This window comes from Piliocolobus tephrosceles, chromosome 10 (assembly GCF_002776525.5).
Source record: "Piliocolobus tephrosceles isolate RC106 chromosome 10, ASM277652v3, whole genome shotgun sequence".
NCBI lineage: Eukaryota > Metazoa > Chordata > Mammalia > Primates > Cercopithecidae > Piliocolobus > Piliocolobus tephrosceles.
Genome location: NC_045443.1, coordinates 103,993,336 through 104,011,296, shown reverse-complemented (window position 1 = coordinate 104,011,296; position 17,961 = coordinate 103,993,336). Strand labels below are relative to the sequence as shown.

Sequence of the window (17,961 nt, the reverse complement as noted above, 5' to 3'; positions counted from 1 at the left end):
GCATCTATCTAAAAGTCCAGAGATCTGAGGTATTCGTCCTAATATAACATCAACAACAGACACAGACATTACAACTACCACTGTCATGCAACCTCTTCGCCTGTTTTCCCATTTGCATAAATGAAAAACCAGATCCCTTCCAGCTCAAAATTCTGTGATTCTACATTTGACCTTCAGTGATCTGCATTCTATAAATTTGATTTGGATACTTTAGGATCCAATGTAAACTTATAGAAAGTTTTGAAGATTTGAGGGGAATCTGAACAGATCCCATGTCCCTTTTAGGCCAACTACAGTGGTTTTAGAAACCTTCATAGATTCTTTGACACTCCCTTCAAAAGGTGGAGACTAATTCCCTACTCCAAGTGTAGGCTAAGCTCAATGCTTCACCTCTATAGAAAAAATGCGAAGGTGGCACGTATGATGACTTTGAAGGACTGGTCATAAAAGGCACTACAGCTGCCTGCTTGCTCTGAGAGTGCTCTCTCTGGGGGAAGATTGCTACCATGTCATGGAAACACACAAGCAGTCTGTGGCAAGGTCCAGTGGTGAGGAACTATGTCCTCTTACCAACAGCCAATGAGGACCTGCAGTTTTCTGTCAACTGCCATGGGGGTGAGTTATCCTGGAAGGAGATCCTCCAGCCCACTTCAGTTCGGCCTTCAGATAACTGCAGCCCTGGCTGATATCTTTTCTTTTTTCCTCTTGGGAGAAGGGGTCTTGCTTATGTTGCCCTGGCTGAAGTAGGTGGGTAGTCACAGGTGCAATTACGGTGCTTTACAGCCTCAGGCTCCTGGGCTTAAGCAAACCTCCCGCCTCAGCCTCCTGAGTAACTGGGACTACAGGCACATGCCACTATGCTTGGCTTGTGGCTGACATCCTGACTCATGAAAGATCCTAAGCCAGAACCACTCAGCCAAGCAAGTCTTAAATTCCCAACTAACAGAAGCTGTGCTATAATTTGTTACACAGCACAGATAACTAATGGAATTAAATTCACTATCTGAATTTAAAGCAATTCGTTTAAATGTACAACTTGTTTTGTTCCTTTTTTTTTTTTTTTTTTTAGCAAACAAGTTCTCAGGATGCAAACCTTTTCTTATAGTTTTTGCAGTCTTTTTTTTTAACCTCCAATTTGATATGGAAACATTTATTCAAATGGATACTAGAAATAAGCTCCACTATTTAAAAATTACACAATTTCATTAAAACAGCCTTCCATGGATTAAAAGATAGCCATCCTAAAAAAAATTATCGGTTCTAATTTTTAAACAAACAAACAAAACTAGATTATTCTTAGCTCAGGCACACTGACTTGCATTTACTTTGATGGTGATGGCATATATGTAAAACCATCTACACTTTCTCTTTGGTCTGCAAGTAGCCAGTCACAAATATTAGAACAGAATTCCTTTCTTTGGTGTTTAAATAACACAGGTTGTTTCCCTAATCTGAAAATCCAAAATGCTCTAAAATTTTAAACTTAAAAAAAAAATTAGGGGGAGAGAGTTTTTTTTGGTTGTTTTTTGTTTGTTTGCTTTTTTTGGAGACAGAGTCTTACTCTGTCGCCCACGCTGGGGTACAGCGGTGCAATCTCAACTCAGTGCAACCTCTTTCTCTTAGATTCAAGTGATTCTCTTGTCTCGGCCTCCCAAGTAGCTGGGACTACAGGCATCTGCCACCACGCCCAGCTAATGTTTGTATTTTTTTAGTACAGATGGGGTTTTGCCATGTTGGTCAGGCTGGTCTCAAATTCCTGGCTGCAAGTGATCCACCCGCCTCAGTCTCCCAAAGTGCTAGGATTACAGGTATAAGCCACCACACCTGGCCAAAGCCACCGCACCCAGCCAACTTTTTTAAAAGACAGGGTCTCATTGTATTGCCCAGGCTGGGGTGCAGAGGCCACTCACAGTCACAACTGCAGTGCACACTATCGCCTCAAACTTTTGGGCTCAAGCAATCTTCCTACCTTACCCTCTAAAGTAGCTGGTACTATAGGCACAGGCCACCATGATCAGCTTTCAAAATCTGAAACTTTCTGAGTACAGACATGACATTCAGAGGAAATACTCATTAGAGCATTTCAGATTTTGGATTTCTGGATTTGAGATGATCAACCATAAGGATAAGGATAATGCCAACATTCCAAAATTTTTAAAAACCCTGAAATCCTAAATACTGCTGGTACCAAGCATTTCAGATAAGGGACGCTCAACCTGTAATGAAATGGTCTTTCCTCATTTGACATATGGATTGCCACTTCAAGTTGTCCTGGTGCTGAACCTAAGTGATAATTTTATAACTGCATAAAACTCTCAAATGTCCTAACAGGGATCTAAACAGACTGCTTAGGCCTTCCAAATATTTCTAAGCTATGAAACAAAGATATGCCAAGCACATGGTAAATGACACCATATGTGCAGAAAGCATGATTACTGCCAAAACTTTGCTCTAAAAGGACTAAACTCTTCCTATATCAAGTCACTAAATACAGGGGCGATAACTCAGTCAAGTTATCATCAAAGCACACCAGCTGCAAAGACCGAACTAACTTTATGACTATTTAGCCTTCAGTAGTCACAGCCACAAATAAATGACATATTGCTATGGAAACGACAGCAAAATGCTGAACCATTTTACTTTAAAGACACAATTTAGACATCTGAAAACTGGCTTTATATGGACCTCTTTGTACTCCAGATATCTGAAATTATTTTTCCTAATAAGTCAAAAGTAAATCCTATATAATAACCTTACGAAAACATAGCAGAGATAATATATTTCAGCAGGTCCCCTACACTCTAGAAATCAGCAATACCACTGAACAAAAATAAGGGGAGGTACACTATAAAAAGTAGCATGAGGTCTTTTTAGGTATCTACAAAGCGTGACTTTTAAAGACAAAAACAAATAATACTAATGAGCAGAAGAGACTGATACACACACTAATGGTAACAGGTTGAAATATACTTTGTGAAGGTGGGAAAAGAAATAACTTCTTAAAATATCTACTATTCAGAAATCTCTAATGTTTCTTTAAAGCAGACCAAAATCAATCTATTATTACTCAAAGTAGTCCCAGCAGGTAATAAGAGAACTGTGACGGCCCTCTCTAACTTTGTGACTGTTTCGCTTTAAAGAAGGTAAATTTTGGCCAGGAACATTGGCTCACGCCTGTAATCCCAGCACTTTGGGAGGCTAAGGTGGGCGGATCACCAGGTCAGGATATCAAGACCATCCTGGTCAACATGGAGAAACCTCGTCTCTACTAAAAATACAAAAATTAGCTGGGCGTGGTGGTGCGTGCCTGTGATCCCAGCTACTTGAGAGGCTGAGGCAGGAGAATCACTTGAACCAGGGAGTTGGAGGTTGCACTGAGCCGAGATCGTGCCACTGTACTCCAGCCTGGCCACAGAGCAAGACTCCATCTCAAAAAAAAAAAAGATAAATTTCCATATAAGTTAGTTTCCAGGAAACACTGCCAAGCACGCTTGAAATCTGATCTTCTTTTCCGCAAAATCTTTCAAACTACAGATGCCATCATAAGTGCAGGCTGCATACTTGGGAATACAAAATGTAAAGTGGGGAAGATTCATGGGCAGGAGAACCTTTGTAGTGATTCAAGTCCATAAATAAGGCTGATCTATGTCTTAAAAGCTTTCTCCGTCATATTCAGACTCAGCATGGAATCTGGAAACCCTGCTGTTCCTGTCACTTTCAGCCAATTGTTGGTTACAATCAACAACCATCAAGTCCTAATGACTGTCAAGGTCTGTGTTAGGGCCACACAACACTCAAAGAGAAATGATGTGTCTTTTCTGGTATCCCCGTTTGTCTTCCCAGGGTTTCTGACTAAAGAGAACTAAGGAAAGAAAAAGGGCACTCCCCTTCCAGGACTTTTCAAAAAATACATGATCCTGTTTGCTCTTCATGGCAACTCTCTCAAACTTCTCACCTTAATAGATGAGTTATCCAAGCTTCAAAGATACTGGAAATTATGCCCAAGGTCACATAGCTAATAAGTGTGCAGATGCTGGGATTCAATCTAAATCTGTATGATTCTAAGATATCTAATACTCTACACTGCCTCCCAGATGAAAAAGTCTAAACAGTGGTTATCAAATAAATTCCCATCAATTTATTAAAACATACCTATTGTGGGAGACCAATAAAAGTGATCATTCATGACCAAAATATTTAGCTCATTTATCCAAACTAAAAATTTTAAAATATTTACTGATTAGAATGTAGTGGCTACGTTTCAGGAAAATAATTGGCAACATGTACCAAGTTTTTTTTAAAAAAAATTCCAATCTTAGGAATAAAGTCTCACAAAACAATCAGCAACGTGCATAAACAGGTACGTATAACAGTCATCCTATGGTTGTATTTAAGAGTAAAGCCTTGGGGAAAAAAATGACACCTAAATGCCCCACTAGAGGAAAGTGGTTAAGTAAATTCCACCACAAGTATGCAACTTCTACACAACAGTCACTAAAAATCATGATGCAGATCCATAACAGGGAAAGCTATTCATAATGCATTGTTAAGTGAAACAAATAAAAATTATGTGTATGGCCGGGTGCGGTGGCTCAAGCCTGTAATCCCAGCACTTTGGGAGGCCGAGACGGGCGGATCACGAGGTCAGGAGATCGAGGCCATCCTGGCTAACACGGTGAAACCTCGTCTCTACTAAAAATACAAAAACTAGCTGGGCGAGGTGGCGGGCGCCTGTAGTCCCAGCTACTCGGGAGGCTGAGGCAGGAGAATAGCGTAAATCCGGGAGGCGGAGCTTGCAGTGAGCTGAGATCCCGCCACTGCACTCCACCCGGGGCAATACAGCGAGACTCTGCCTCACAAAAAAAAAATTTATGTGTATATCACAGAAGCACAGGAAAATGATCTGGAAAAATATATCCAAAAATGTAGATATACTTTTAAGTGGCTTTCTAAATTTAAATAATGCAAGGAATGCCTTTATAATCAGAAAGGGAGAAGTCTGAAACCACAACTACTGGTTACATAAATATGCATAGTGTTAATTTACAGCCCTATTCTAAAAAGGATTTAAGTCAGTTGTGTGTATGTAAGCAAATGTGTGTATAGATGTACAATATAAATGTTAAACAAACTTGACAGAAGAAAGTTCTTTTTTTTTTTTTTTTTGAGACGGAGTCTCGCTCTGTTGCCCAGGCTGGATGGAGTCCAGTGGTATGATCTTGGCTCACTGCATGCTCTGCGTGCCGGGTTCACGCCATTCTCCTGCCTCAGCCTCCCGAGTAGCTGGGACTACAGGCACCCGCCACCACGCCCAGCTAATTTTTTGTATTTTTAGTAGAGACGCGGTTTCACCGTGTTAGCCAAGATGGTCTCCATCTCCTGACCTTGGGATCTGCCCACCCTGGCCTCCCAAAGGGCTGGATTACAGGCCTGAGTCACTGCGCCTGGCAAAACTGTCTTACTAAACTCATCACCTAGCCAAAAAGCAGTACTTAATATATTTTCTGATTTTAATGTATGCATGGGTCTAGTCATGCATTTTCCATGAGTGATAGAAGATTATATGCATTATAATTAATTTATAATTTCTGGTAGAAAGAAAACAGTACTATGCATCTTCAAGGGTCCACAAAACCTTAAAAAAAAAAAAAAAAGTCCTTTGGATGCATGGGAACATACTGCCCTCTGCTGGAGATGTAATTCTATATCATTAGATAAAATTTTCTTTTTTTTTTTTTTTGAGACGGAGTCTCCCTCTGTTGCCCAGGCTGGCATAGTGATGTGATTTCGCCTCACTGCAATCTCTGCTTCCTGAGTTCAAGCAATTCTCCTGCCTCAGCCTCCCAAGAAGGTGGGGCAGGCATGAGCTACCATGCCCAGCTGGTTTTTGTATTTTTAGCAGAGATGGCATTTCACCATGTTAGCCAGGCTGGTCTCAAACTCCTGACCTCAAGTGATCCACCCGCCTTGGCCTCCCCAAGTGATGGGATCATAGGCATGAACCACTGTGCCCAGCCCCGTTAGAAAAAATTTTCAATATTCATCACTATGTACATAAAACACTGCATTGGGCACTGTGGGATCCCTATATGAAAAGCAAAATTACTTTTGTGCTTAAAAAATGCAAACCCTGAAGAAAGAAAATAAAAAGTATATTTAAGAATTCTTCCTGGGCCCTCTGATATGGTACTGCTACTATGACTATCACCATCATCATCCTGGAAAGAAAATGGCTCCATCTCATTTATAGAACTCAAAAGCACATTAGGCTACAATAAACATTTTTAAATTTCCTAAAACTTCCTTCACACAATTGCATTTAGAATATGAATGCTTCCTGAGTTAAAGAACCTGACTTGTCAACATCCATTCAATACTTATGAACCATCAGGGGTTCTCTCCCTAAATCCCCATCATCAGATTGATTTGAGGGCTACTTTCCTCCCTGACTCCTACCCTCTGTCACCTGGTTACAACTTTAACAGTTAAGACTCAATCCTTTCTTTCTTACTACTCTGAGGTTTATACCCGAAATACTTTTCCATTTTAATCAACTTACTTCAACCTCAGAGGATCTCTTCCTCTGTTTTCTCTAATTTTGACTCAAAAATTATTTCTACTATCATAACTATTGAAACTGAATAAATATTATAAATTTCTAAAATTATCTGAAGCATCCAGTATTTCCTCAAATAATCTGAGCTCTTCATTTCAACTAAACTGGTTATCGAGATTCATTTTGTACCTATATATAATCGGTTATCATTATCCACAGTAGTTATGTTCTATCAAGCTGCTGAATTATACCAAATACTGAACAGTGAACACTGAACCATTGTTCCAGGAAAAATACAGGGCAAAAAAATACAGATTCATAGCAACCAATCAGAAGGGGTCCAGTTTACCTGAGCCAACATGATAAGAAAGTTGCGTTTGTTTTAACCCTATAAGGAAAGTCACTTTGAAACTATGAAGTGGGCTGGGTGCAGTGACTCATACCTGTAATCCCAGCACTTTGGGAGGCCAAGGTGGGAGGATCACAGGGTCAGGAGTTCGAGACCAGCCTAGCCAACATGGTGAAACCCCATCTCTACTAAAAATACAAAAATTACCTGGGCGTGGTGGAGGGCACCTGTAATCCTAAGCTACTCGGGAGGCTGAGGCAGGAGAATCGCTTGAAACTGGAAGGGAGGTTGCAGTGAGCCAAGGTCGCGCCATTACACACTAGCCTAGGTGAAAGAGCAAAACTCCATCTCAAAAAAAAAAAAGATATTTATCATTGATTCATTAACTTTGAAGTCAGCCGACAGCACTATAACTCATGCCTGAACAAAGCTTATCTAACACATATTTCCTCCAGAAGGCACATCACAGCCTGTTTGTCCTTTGGAACACCTCGACGGAACTTTAGCATTACACTAGGGGGCCATCTTATACTGCAAATCAACAAAGCACAAAAATACAAAAAATATGGCACTAAATAGACTGCAAAACGGACACTTGATTACAACATAAGGGCTGAAACAAGAAGGCGGAGTGTTGCCTTGTTCAATCTCAGCTGGGAATATGTGCGCTGGGTGACTTAAGTTTTTACCACTCCATGTCACTGTATATAAGCACCGCAAGTATTGATTTTGGGGTTATGTATAACTTTTAGCAAGTAAGTGAATTCACAAACAGGGAATTTGCAAATACTGAGGATCAACTAACTGTATTACACAATGCCAACTATTTTTTTATTTTGCTTGATAACTAATACGACAACTTAACTGTTCACTGAATGTATATAGTATTTATGTCTTAGAGCAGGTTAAATGGGTCTCTGTGTCACTATAGGTACATATCATTTTATCATGCTTTGCTTTATTGGGCTTTGTAGATATTGTGTTTTTTCCAAATTGAAGGTTTGTCCCTGCTTGCAGACTGACCCTGCTTCAGGCAAGTCTATTGGTGTCATTTTTCCAACAGCATGTGCTCACTTCATATCCCTATGTCACATTTTGGTAAATTCTTGCCATATTTCAAACTTTTTCACTGTTATGGTGACCTGTGATCAACGATCTTTTTTTTTCTCTTTTTTTTGAGACAGAGTCTCACTCTGTTGCCCAGGCTGGAGTGCAGTGGTGCAATCTAGGCTCACAGCAACCTCCACCTCCCAGGTTCAAGCAATCATCCTGCCTCAGCCTCCCAAAGTAGCTGAGATTACAGACGTGTGCCACCACACCCGGCTAATTTTTGTATTTTTAGTAGAGATGGGATTTCACCATGTTGGTCAGGCTGGACCTCAAATGATCCCCGCCTCAGCCTTCCAAAGTGCTGGGATTATAGGCGTGAGCCATTGTGTCCAGCTGATCAGCGTTCTTTGATGTTACTATTGTAGCTGTTTTGGGGTGCCACAAACTGTGCTCATAAGAGATGAAAAATTTAATCGATAATGTGTGTGTTGCGACTGCTCCACCAACTAGCTATTCCCCCATCTCTCTCCCTTCTTGTGCCTCCTTATTCCTTGAGACACAACAATAGTGAAATTAGGCCAATTAATAATCCTAGAATGGTTTCTTAAGTATGCAAGTAAAAAAAAAAGGGTTGCATATCTGTCACCATAAATCAAAAGGTAGAAATGATTAAGTTTAGAAAGAAAGGCGTGTCAAAAGCTGAGACAGGCCAAAAACTAGGCCTCTTGGACCAATTAGCCTAGTTGTGAACACAAAGGAAAAGTTCTTGAAGGAAATTAAAAGTGCTATTCCAGTGAACATATCAATGATAAGAAAGGGAAACAGGCTTATTGCTGATATGTAGACGGTTTTAGTGGTCTGGATGGAAGAGCAAACTAGCCACAGTAAGTTAAAGCATAATCCTGAGTAAGGGCCTAACTCTCTTCAGTTCTATGAAGGCTGAGAGAAGAGAGGAAGGGGCAGAAGAAAAGTTGGAAACTAGCAGAGGCTGGTTCATGAGATTGAAGGAAAGAAGCCATCTCCAAAACATAAAAGTGCAAGGTGAAGCAGCAAGTGCTGATGGAAAAGCTGCGGCAAGTTACCCAGAAGATTTGGCTAAGATCACTGATGAAGGTGTCTACGCTAAACAACAGATTTTCAATGTAGATGAAACAGACTTCTATTGAAAGAACATGCTGTCTAGGACTTTGACAGCGAGAGAGGTCAATGCCTGGCTTCAAAGCTTCAAAGGACAGGCTGACTTTCTTGTGAGGGTCTAGAAAAAGTTCAAGTCAGTGCTCATTGACCATTCTGAAAATCGTAAGGCCCTTAAGAATTATGCTGTATCTACTCTGCCTGTGCTCTACCAATGAAGCAACAAAGTCTGGATGACAGCACATCAGTTGACAGTATAGTTCACTGAATATTTTATGTCTACTGTTGAGAACAACTGCTAAGAAAAAAAGATCCTTTAGAAACATTACTGCTCATTGATAATGAACTCAGTCACCAACAGTTCTGATAGAGATGTACAAGATTAATGTTTTTGTGCTTGCTAACACAACATCCATTCTGCAGCCCATGAATAAAGAAGTAATTTCAACTTTCAAGTCTTATGGCTATAGTTGCCATAGATAGTGATTCCTTTGATGGATCTGGACAAAGTAAACTGGAAAACTTCTGGAAAGGATTCACTCTTTTCTAGATGCCAATAAGAATATCTGTGATTCCCCTGAATACGAGAGACCCTAATAGTTAGGCAGGAATATCATCATTCCTATTCAGCCTGAAGAAGTTATGGAAGATGGGTCTTCATCCTTCTATAAACCTTAAGACTAGGGTTGTCTTATAAAAGGGAAAGGGGGAAATATGTCAGAGGTGTTGGAACCACAGTGACTCTCTCTTGAACAGGGGCTGAGACCAACTGGGCTACATTCCAAGGAGGTTAAGGCACTCTTAGTCACAGGATGAGACAGGAGGTTGGCACAAGATACAAGTCATAAAGACCTTGCTGATAAAACAGACTGCAGTAAGGAAGCCAGCCAAAACCCACTAAAACCAAGATGGCAATGAGAGTGGCCTCTGGTCGTCCTCACACTCTTACCAGCGCCATGATAGTTTACAAATGCCATGTCAACGTCAGGAAGTTACCCTATATGGTCTAAGAGGAGGAGGAAACTTCAGTTCTGGGAACTCCCCATCCCTTTCCCAGAAAACTCATGAATAATCCATCCCTTGTTTAGCATATAATCAAGAAATAACCATTAAAATGGGCAACTAGCAGCCCTTGGGGTTGCTCTGCCTATGGAGTAGCCATTCTTTCGTTTCTTTACTTTCTTATAAACTTGCTTTCACCTTAAAAAAAAAAAAAAAAGAAAAGAAAAGAATGTCTGTATATCTGTGACTCATGAGAAGAGGTCAAAATATCAACATTAACAAAAGTTTGAAAGAAGCTGCTTCCCATCCTCAAGGATGATTTTGAGGGGTTTAAGACTTTAGTGAATAAAGAAGCTGCAGATGTGGTGGGAATAGCAAGAGAACTAGAAGTAGAAGTGGAGCCTGAAGATGTGACTGAATTGGTGTAATCTCATGATATAACTTGAATGGGTGAAGAGTTGCTTCTTAATGATGAGCAGAGAAAGTGATTTCTTGAAATGGAATCTAATACTGGTGAAGAGGCTGTATACGTTGTTGGAATAACAAAAAAGGATATAGAATATTACGTACACTTCATTGACAAAGCAGCAGCAGGGCTTAAGACAACTGACTCCAATTTTTGAAAGAAGTTCCACTGTGGGTAAAATGCTATCAAACAGCATTGTGTGCTACAGAGAAATCTTTCACGAAGTAAGAGTCAATAGCTGTGGCAAACTTCACTGATGTCTTATTTTAAGAAAATGCCATAGCCACCTTCAGCAACCACCACCCTGATTAGTCAGTAGCCACCAACACTGAGGCAAGACCCTCTACCAGTAAAAAGATTATAACTCACTGAAAGACTATGACTCAGATAATTGTTAGAATTTTTTAGCAAAAAAGTATATTTTAATTGAGGCATGTATTTTTTATACATAATGCTATTGTACACTTAACAGACTACAGTATAGCATACACATAACTTTTGTAAACACTGGGAAAGTAAAATATTTGTGTGACTCACTTTACTGTGATATTAGCTTTATTGTGGTGGTCTAGAACAAAACCAGCAGTATCTCTGAAATATGCCTGTATCTAAGAAGACTATACCATTTCAATACTGTTTCTATGGAAAATGTCTTTTGTGTTCTAGGCCAACAATTCACAAATAAGCTGATTTTTTTCTTTGGTTTCGAGACAGGGCCTTGCTATGTTGCCCAGGCTGGAGTGCAGTGGCATGATCACGGCTCATTGCAGCCTTGACTTCCTGGGCTTGTGTAATCCTCCCATCTCAGCAACCCAAACAGCTGAAACTATAGGCACACGCCACCAAGCTTGGCTAATGTTTTTATTATTTGTAGAGATGAGGTCTCACTATGTTGTCCAGGCTGGAGCAGAGTGGCACAATCTCAGCTCACTGCAACCTTTGCCTCCCAGGCTCAAGCCATCCACCCACCTCAGCCTCCTGGGTGGCTGGGAGTAGAGGTGCACACCACCACATCCAGCTATTTTTTTTTTTTTTTTGGTAGAGATGGGGGTTTCACCATGTTGCCCAAGTTGGTCTCAAACTCCTGGGCTCAGGCAGTCTGCCCATCTTGGCCTCCCAAAATGTTGGGATTTCAGGTATGAGCCACCATGCCCAGCCAGCTTTCAATTTAAAATATATCATATGACTGACAACTTATATCACAAATCTTTCTACTCCAAGAATTTCTTACCTTCCAAATCTCTAATTACATATCTAAATAAACCAGAGAAAGAATTCTTATAATTTTCAGAAGAGAGCTGCAGCTTTACCTTAAATATGATGACAATGGGTATATCTTCTGACAAAGTATTATGCCTCAAATAAAACCGTCCTTGTTTCACAGCCATATTGGTTCTGCTTTTTTTCTCATGGGTAGAGCTATGAGTAAATACAAGTTGGTTAAACTGCATCCCCACTTAGTTTCAAGCTAATAACATGCAATAACAATGATCATTAATCAACAAGGGTCAACTGATCAACAACAATGACAAGGTCCTTTCTAGTAAGTACTTTAAAAAGACAATCCCTTTCCTGCCCAGCTGCCACTTCTGTGAACATTTAAAAACACAATAAATTTTTCTTTGACTTTGAGATTATGATGGAAGTTCTGTGTGTGAATGAGTGACAATTACTTTCTGACCAACTTCACTTTGACTCCACCTGAATTACTTTGATCCAGTGTAGAGCATATATACAAGGCCAATTTTATAATATGGGCCTTAACCATAAAGAGGAAATTAAAAAGAAATGAATTTATGTGAGTTTTTAAACTAGTAATTCAACAAAACATACCCACAGTCTTGGTATATAGTAAAGCCAAAAGAAAGGAATATCCTTCTATTGGTATCTGTGTTAGTTATAAAATTTCTAATGGATTTCAAAGCATTTTAAAAACTCTAATCAACCACATTAGTAACACACACAGATTACCTGCTACCATGCATTGTTACCCACATTACTTATATTAGCTCTAATCTTCTACATAGTCAAACTTTGAAGTATTCTCTCAAAATCACATAGGAGGAAACCAAGACTTAGAGAAGTTAAGTAACTGCACGTTCCAGTGCCTCATATCTAGAAAACAAAGGCTTTAGGATTCAAATTCAAATTGAAATTGCCCTGGCTCCAAAGTTATAGATAGTGGGAAGACACAGACTGTAGAATTAACTGTATCTGGGTTCAAAGGCTATCTACCCCTTACGGTCAAGGTACCCGAGTTTAAGGCCTGTTAGTTGTAAAATGGAGATGTTAACAGTACCACTTATCTTGGAAGACTGAGGTGACAAATAATATGTCTAGTATTTTGCCTGGCTGCTAGTAAGCACTCGACGAATGACCATCGTTGTTAACTGCCTCTCCATCAGAAAGAAAAGTACAGAAACTCTGAGTTAATCAGTTCGTTGTAGGTTATCAAACGGGAAACTATTACACTCTGACATCTTATCTATGCCACAAATCTTTCTATTCCCAGAACTCATTAACTTCCACATTTCAAATTACACGTGAAAATAAAAAGAAGTTACAGAAGCCTCGAAAGGGACACTGTTGTAAAAATGAGTACACTGTGAAAGAGGCTGGTCTAGAAAACTAACAATAGGGTGCTAAGTCCATAACATAGGTCATTCAGTATTGGAGTCAAATAGTCCCTGATCATACTGCTGCAGGAATACACAAGTAAATGGTAAAAGGCTGAAAAGGAGTATGAAAAACTGAAGAGTTGTTTTATATTTTTTCTCTTTAAAAATCTCCTTTCATGTTCTATAAGCTAACATAAAATTCAGCTTAAACAGTGACTTTTCAAATGATGTCTCAGACTCCCATCACTGAAATTTTAAAATCAATACCCTATGCTTCTAGACTTTCATAATAAATTGAATGCAGATAGCTTAAATATTACAATGCCTGCTTTTAGAGAGGAATAACTGGCTCCCTCTGTATTGAAAGATAGCCATTTAGGACTAATTGAATGACCAATATTTTTTAAGGACACCATCTCTGCTTTTCATACCTGGTAACTGAAGCTCCAACGGCCCCTTTTCTATCAGCCTCCACGATGATCCTGTTCTTAGACAGTTGCTCTTGGATAAGAATAACTTTCTCTACTCCTTTAACAATGAAGTAGCCACCTACCCAAAGGAAACAAGAAAAACTTAATCATTTATTCCTCAACCAGTGCTGATTTAGTAACAGTAGGAATCTTGTGAATCAGATTACCTTTTCTACTGCTTCATGGCACTGGCTAATGCTTGATTCAAAGGGGTTTGCTGATTTTATTTTATTTTTTGAGAAAGGAGCTCCCTCTTTTGCCCAGGTTGGAGTGCAGTGGCACAATCATAGCTCACTGCAACTTTGAACTCCTAACCTCAAGTGATTCGCCCGCCCCAGTCTCCCGAGTAGCTAGGACTACAGATATGTGCCACCACGCCTAGCTAATTTTTAAATTTTTTCCAACAACAGGGTCTCACTATGCTTCTCAGGCTGACTCGCTGTCTTAAGCCATCCTCCCGCCTCAGCCTCTCAAAGCGCTGGGATCATAGGTATGAGCCACTGTGCCCATCTGATATTGTTTTATGGACTGAAGATCAGCACATTATTTTATACAAATGAGCTGTATTTGTATAAAATCTTGAGGACAGGAAATATATCTTATTGGTCTATGAATCACCAGCCCCTGACATATGTAGAAACTGAATGAAAAAACAAGTTAAATAAATTAGTTGTCAGAGCTCTTAAGCACAAGTATAACTGACAATTTTCAATATAAACTGAAATTTACTCTAAGTTTTCTAACAAATCAGTGATAATGGTAGATTAAGATCAGGTTTCCAAATAATATTGCATATTTGAAAAAATTCATGCATCATCATGTATTTTTTTTGCACACAATTCAGAGTAGGATAAAGTAATACTTCATTTTATACCTGCAGAATACAAGCAAAAACAATATAACATATTCAACTTATGCAACATTCTGTTATAGTCTAGTAAAGTCATGTTCTTCATTAACTTCTTTCCAAAACTTCTGGGATTCTACAACAATGTAACTTCACAGGAATAAGATTAAAGCAACTATAAGTTCAAATAAATCAATGTGAAATATGAGTTAACAGCACACCAACATGGCACAAGTATACATATGTAACAAACCTGCACGTTATGCACATGTACCCTAGAACTTAAAGTATAATAAAAAATAAAAATAAATTAAAAAAAAAAAGGAATTAAGAGAAACTTCCTGTTAAGTTCTAAGTTTGAAATTTTACAAAAGAAATTGCCTAGAAATAGGCACAAAAATAAAATTTTTAAAAATGTAAACAAAAAAATACTTTCACCTCCCCCAGGCTTTACTGCATTTAAAACAGCCTGAAGTGAAATACTTGAGCCTGAAGTGAGATACTTGACTTTTTTCAACCAGGCAAGGCCAGTAACTTTGGAAGATTATTCTTGAATTTTTAGGCATACCAAAAGAAACTGCTGGGCAAAGATAGAAAAGACTGACAAATCATGGCAATAAATAAGAATGTGGCATATTAAAGTCTTAAGTCTGAAATAAAAGAGGAAACAATATGTCTTTGAGAAATACAGACTAATAGGGCTGGGCACAGTGGTTCACACCTGTAATACCAGCATTTTGGGACGCTAAGGTGGATGAGTCCAGGAGATCAGCCAGGATGACATAGCAAAACACCATCTCTACTAAAAATACAAAAATGAGCTGGGCATGGTGGCACAAGCCTGTAGTCCCAGCTATTTGTGAAGCTGAGGTGGAAGGACTGCTTGAGATCCCACCACTGCACTCCAGCTTAGGTGACAGAGTGAGACATTGTCTCAAAAAAAAAAAGGAAAAAAAAAAAAAAGAAATACAGACTAATAGCATAATGCTAGATAAAGCTAGAGACAAATTTCTGGGTGTTTTGTGAACAAGTTCATCATAAAGTAGAAAAGCTGGCACTGTTTTTGAGACAAAATGTTAAAACAACAGCAGAATAAAAGAATAAGGAAAGTGGGGCAAATCCAAGACTTCACTCATACCTGGATCTAAAGGACATTCATTCAGTTTGGCAAATTCTGCTGGCGTTTTTCCGGTAAGAACACAGTTTGAACTACGTAGCATTATGGGCATTCTGTATAAAATAAAACAAAAGAAAATATCACATGTAGGCTATCAATGGTAAAAGCTGCAAAAAATACAAAACATGCAGTGCACACCACCTCACCAAGGGTCTGTCTATGCACCATGTTAGAAAAGGCAGAGAAATAGCAACTGCATGGAAGCCAAGCAAAACAAAGTATTTTCTCAGGCATGCTGCTTGTCTAGTACAGATGATAAAAACTCAGTTTGGGTGCAGAGGCTCATTCCTGTAATCCCAGCACTTTGGGAGGCCAAGGTGGCTGGATCATATGAGGCCAGGAGTTCGAGAGCAGCCTGGCCAACATGGTGAAACCCCATCTCTACTAAAAATACAAAAAATTAGCTGGGTGTGGTGGTGTGTGCCTGTAGTCCCAGCTACTCAGGAGGCTGAGACAGGAGAATTGCTTGAACTTGGAGGTGGAAGTTGCCATGAGCCGGGATTGCGCCACTGCACTCCAGAGCGAGGCTCTCTCAAAAAACAAAAAAAAAAAAACCAAAAACCTCAAATGTTTGGTTTAAACTTTGCATACAGCTTTAGTTTGGGTCAGAAATGACAGCAATACTTCCTTCACGGAAGACAAAGTGATTCTCATCAGCTACTTGGCAATAGCACAACGTATCCAAGTGTAAGTAACAACAGGCTATGAAAACTAACCAGGCAGTCTGGAAAAAGAACTAAGCAAAACTTACTAGAAATGGAAACTTACTAGAAATGGACATTTTAAAATGTCCATTTAAGTTAAAATGGACATTTTAACTGACTTAAAAATGTAGAAACAGGTTGGATAATAACAGATTTGATATTGCCGAAGATATAATTACTGGGCTGGAAAAGACATCTGAAGAAATTACTGAGAATGTATTTCAGAAAGACATAGAGATGGAAGGTATGAAAGAGAGTTTAAGAGTCAGGGAAGGATAGAGAGAGAGTGACTAATAAACATCTAACCAGACTTCTAGATGGTAAAAATACACAGAATGGGTGAGAAGTCCTATTCAAAGAGATAACAGCTGTAAAGTTTTAAAGATACATGAAAGACACAAATCCTCACAGTAACACCTGCACAAGATAAATAAAAAGAAAGCTACACCTAAGCATATCACAGTCAAGATACTAAACACCAAAATTAGATAAGATTTAACACCCAGCCAGAAAAAAAGGGAGGCTACCAATAAGGAAAGGATACACAATAACTTCACAACAACAAATGACACAGAGCAATGTGCTCAAAGTGCTCAGAGAAAGTAACTGCCAACCTCGATTTGTGTATTCTGCTAAGTATTCACTCAGAATGAGGTCAACATAAAGATATTTCCAGACAAAAACTGAGAGAAGTTACTAATGTACTAATAGGCCCTCACTAATAAATTTGTTAAAAAAATCATCTTCAGGAAGATGGAAAATAAACACTAACCAAAAGTCTGACGTGTAAAAATATACGGTGAGCAAAGAAAATGGAAACTAATGTGTGTGGATATAAACAAATATTAACTTCATAAGACAATAACCATTTCTAATTCATAGGTTAAAAAACATGACAGGGATGCCGGGCGCAGTGGCTCACGCCTGTAATCCCAGCACTTTGGGAGGCCGAGGCGGGCAGATAACAAGGTCAAGGGAATCGAGACCACCCTGGCCAACGTGGTGAAACCCCGTCTCTACTAAAAATATAAAAAATATTGGCTGGGTGTGGTGGTGCGCGCCTGCAGTCCCAGCTACTCAGGAGGATGGGGCAGGAGAATTGCTTGAACCTGGGAGGCGGAGGGTGCAATGAGCCAAGATCGTGCCACTGCACTCCAGCCTGGGCAACAGAGCGAGACTCCATCTCAAAAAAAATAAAACAAACAAACATGCCATGAATGGTGGCTCATGCCTGCAATTCCCAATGCTTTGGGAGACCGAAGCGGATGGATCACTTGAGCCCAGGAGCTCGAGACCAGCCTGGGCGACATGGCAAAACCCTGTCTCTACAAAAAATACAAAAATTAGCCAGGTGTGGTGGTGCACTTACAGTCCCAGTTACCGGGGAGGTTGGAGGTGGGAGGATCACTTGAGCCCAGGAGGTTAAGGCTGCAATGAGCCTCAATGAGTACACTCAATGAGTGTACCATTGCACTCCTGCCTGGGTGACAGAGTGAGACCGTCTCAAAAAGACCAAAACAAAACAAGATAGAACAAAAATTTGATACAACAAAAGCATGTAAGTCAAAGTGATTGATTTGATCCAACT

At 39.6% G+C, this 17,961-nt stretch overlaps 1 protein-coding gene across 3 annotated transcripts in view; it reads right to left on the bottom strand.

Annotated features, from left to right (window-relative positions):
- The window catches only part of POLR3B (RNA polymerase III subunit B), a 134,273-nt gene that overhangs the window by 103,634 nt on the left and 12,678 nt on the right, over positions 1–17,961 (bottom strand). For all 3 annotated transcript variants that reach the window (XR_002726770.1, XM_023194162.2, XM_023194247.2), the window contains exons 7-9: positions 15,631–15,722; positions 13,607–13,724; positions 11,868–11,976 (exon numbers count right to left, since the gene is read on the bottom strand). Coding sequence is in view for 2 of the 3 variants with exons in the window: in XM_023194162.2 (XP_023049930.1) it covers positions 11,868–11,976; positions 13,607–13,724; positions 15,631–15,722 (319 nt within the window). In the remaining variant the exon portion in view is untranslated. The remainder of the gene's footprint in view (positions 1–11,867; positions 11,977–13,606; positions 13,725–15,630; positions 15,723–17,961) is intronic.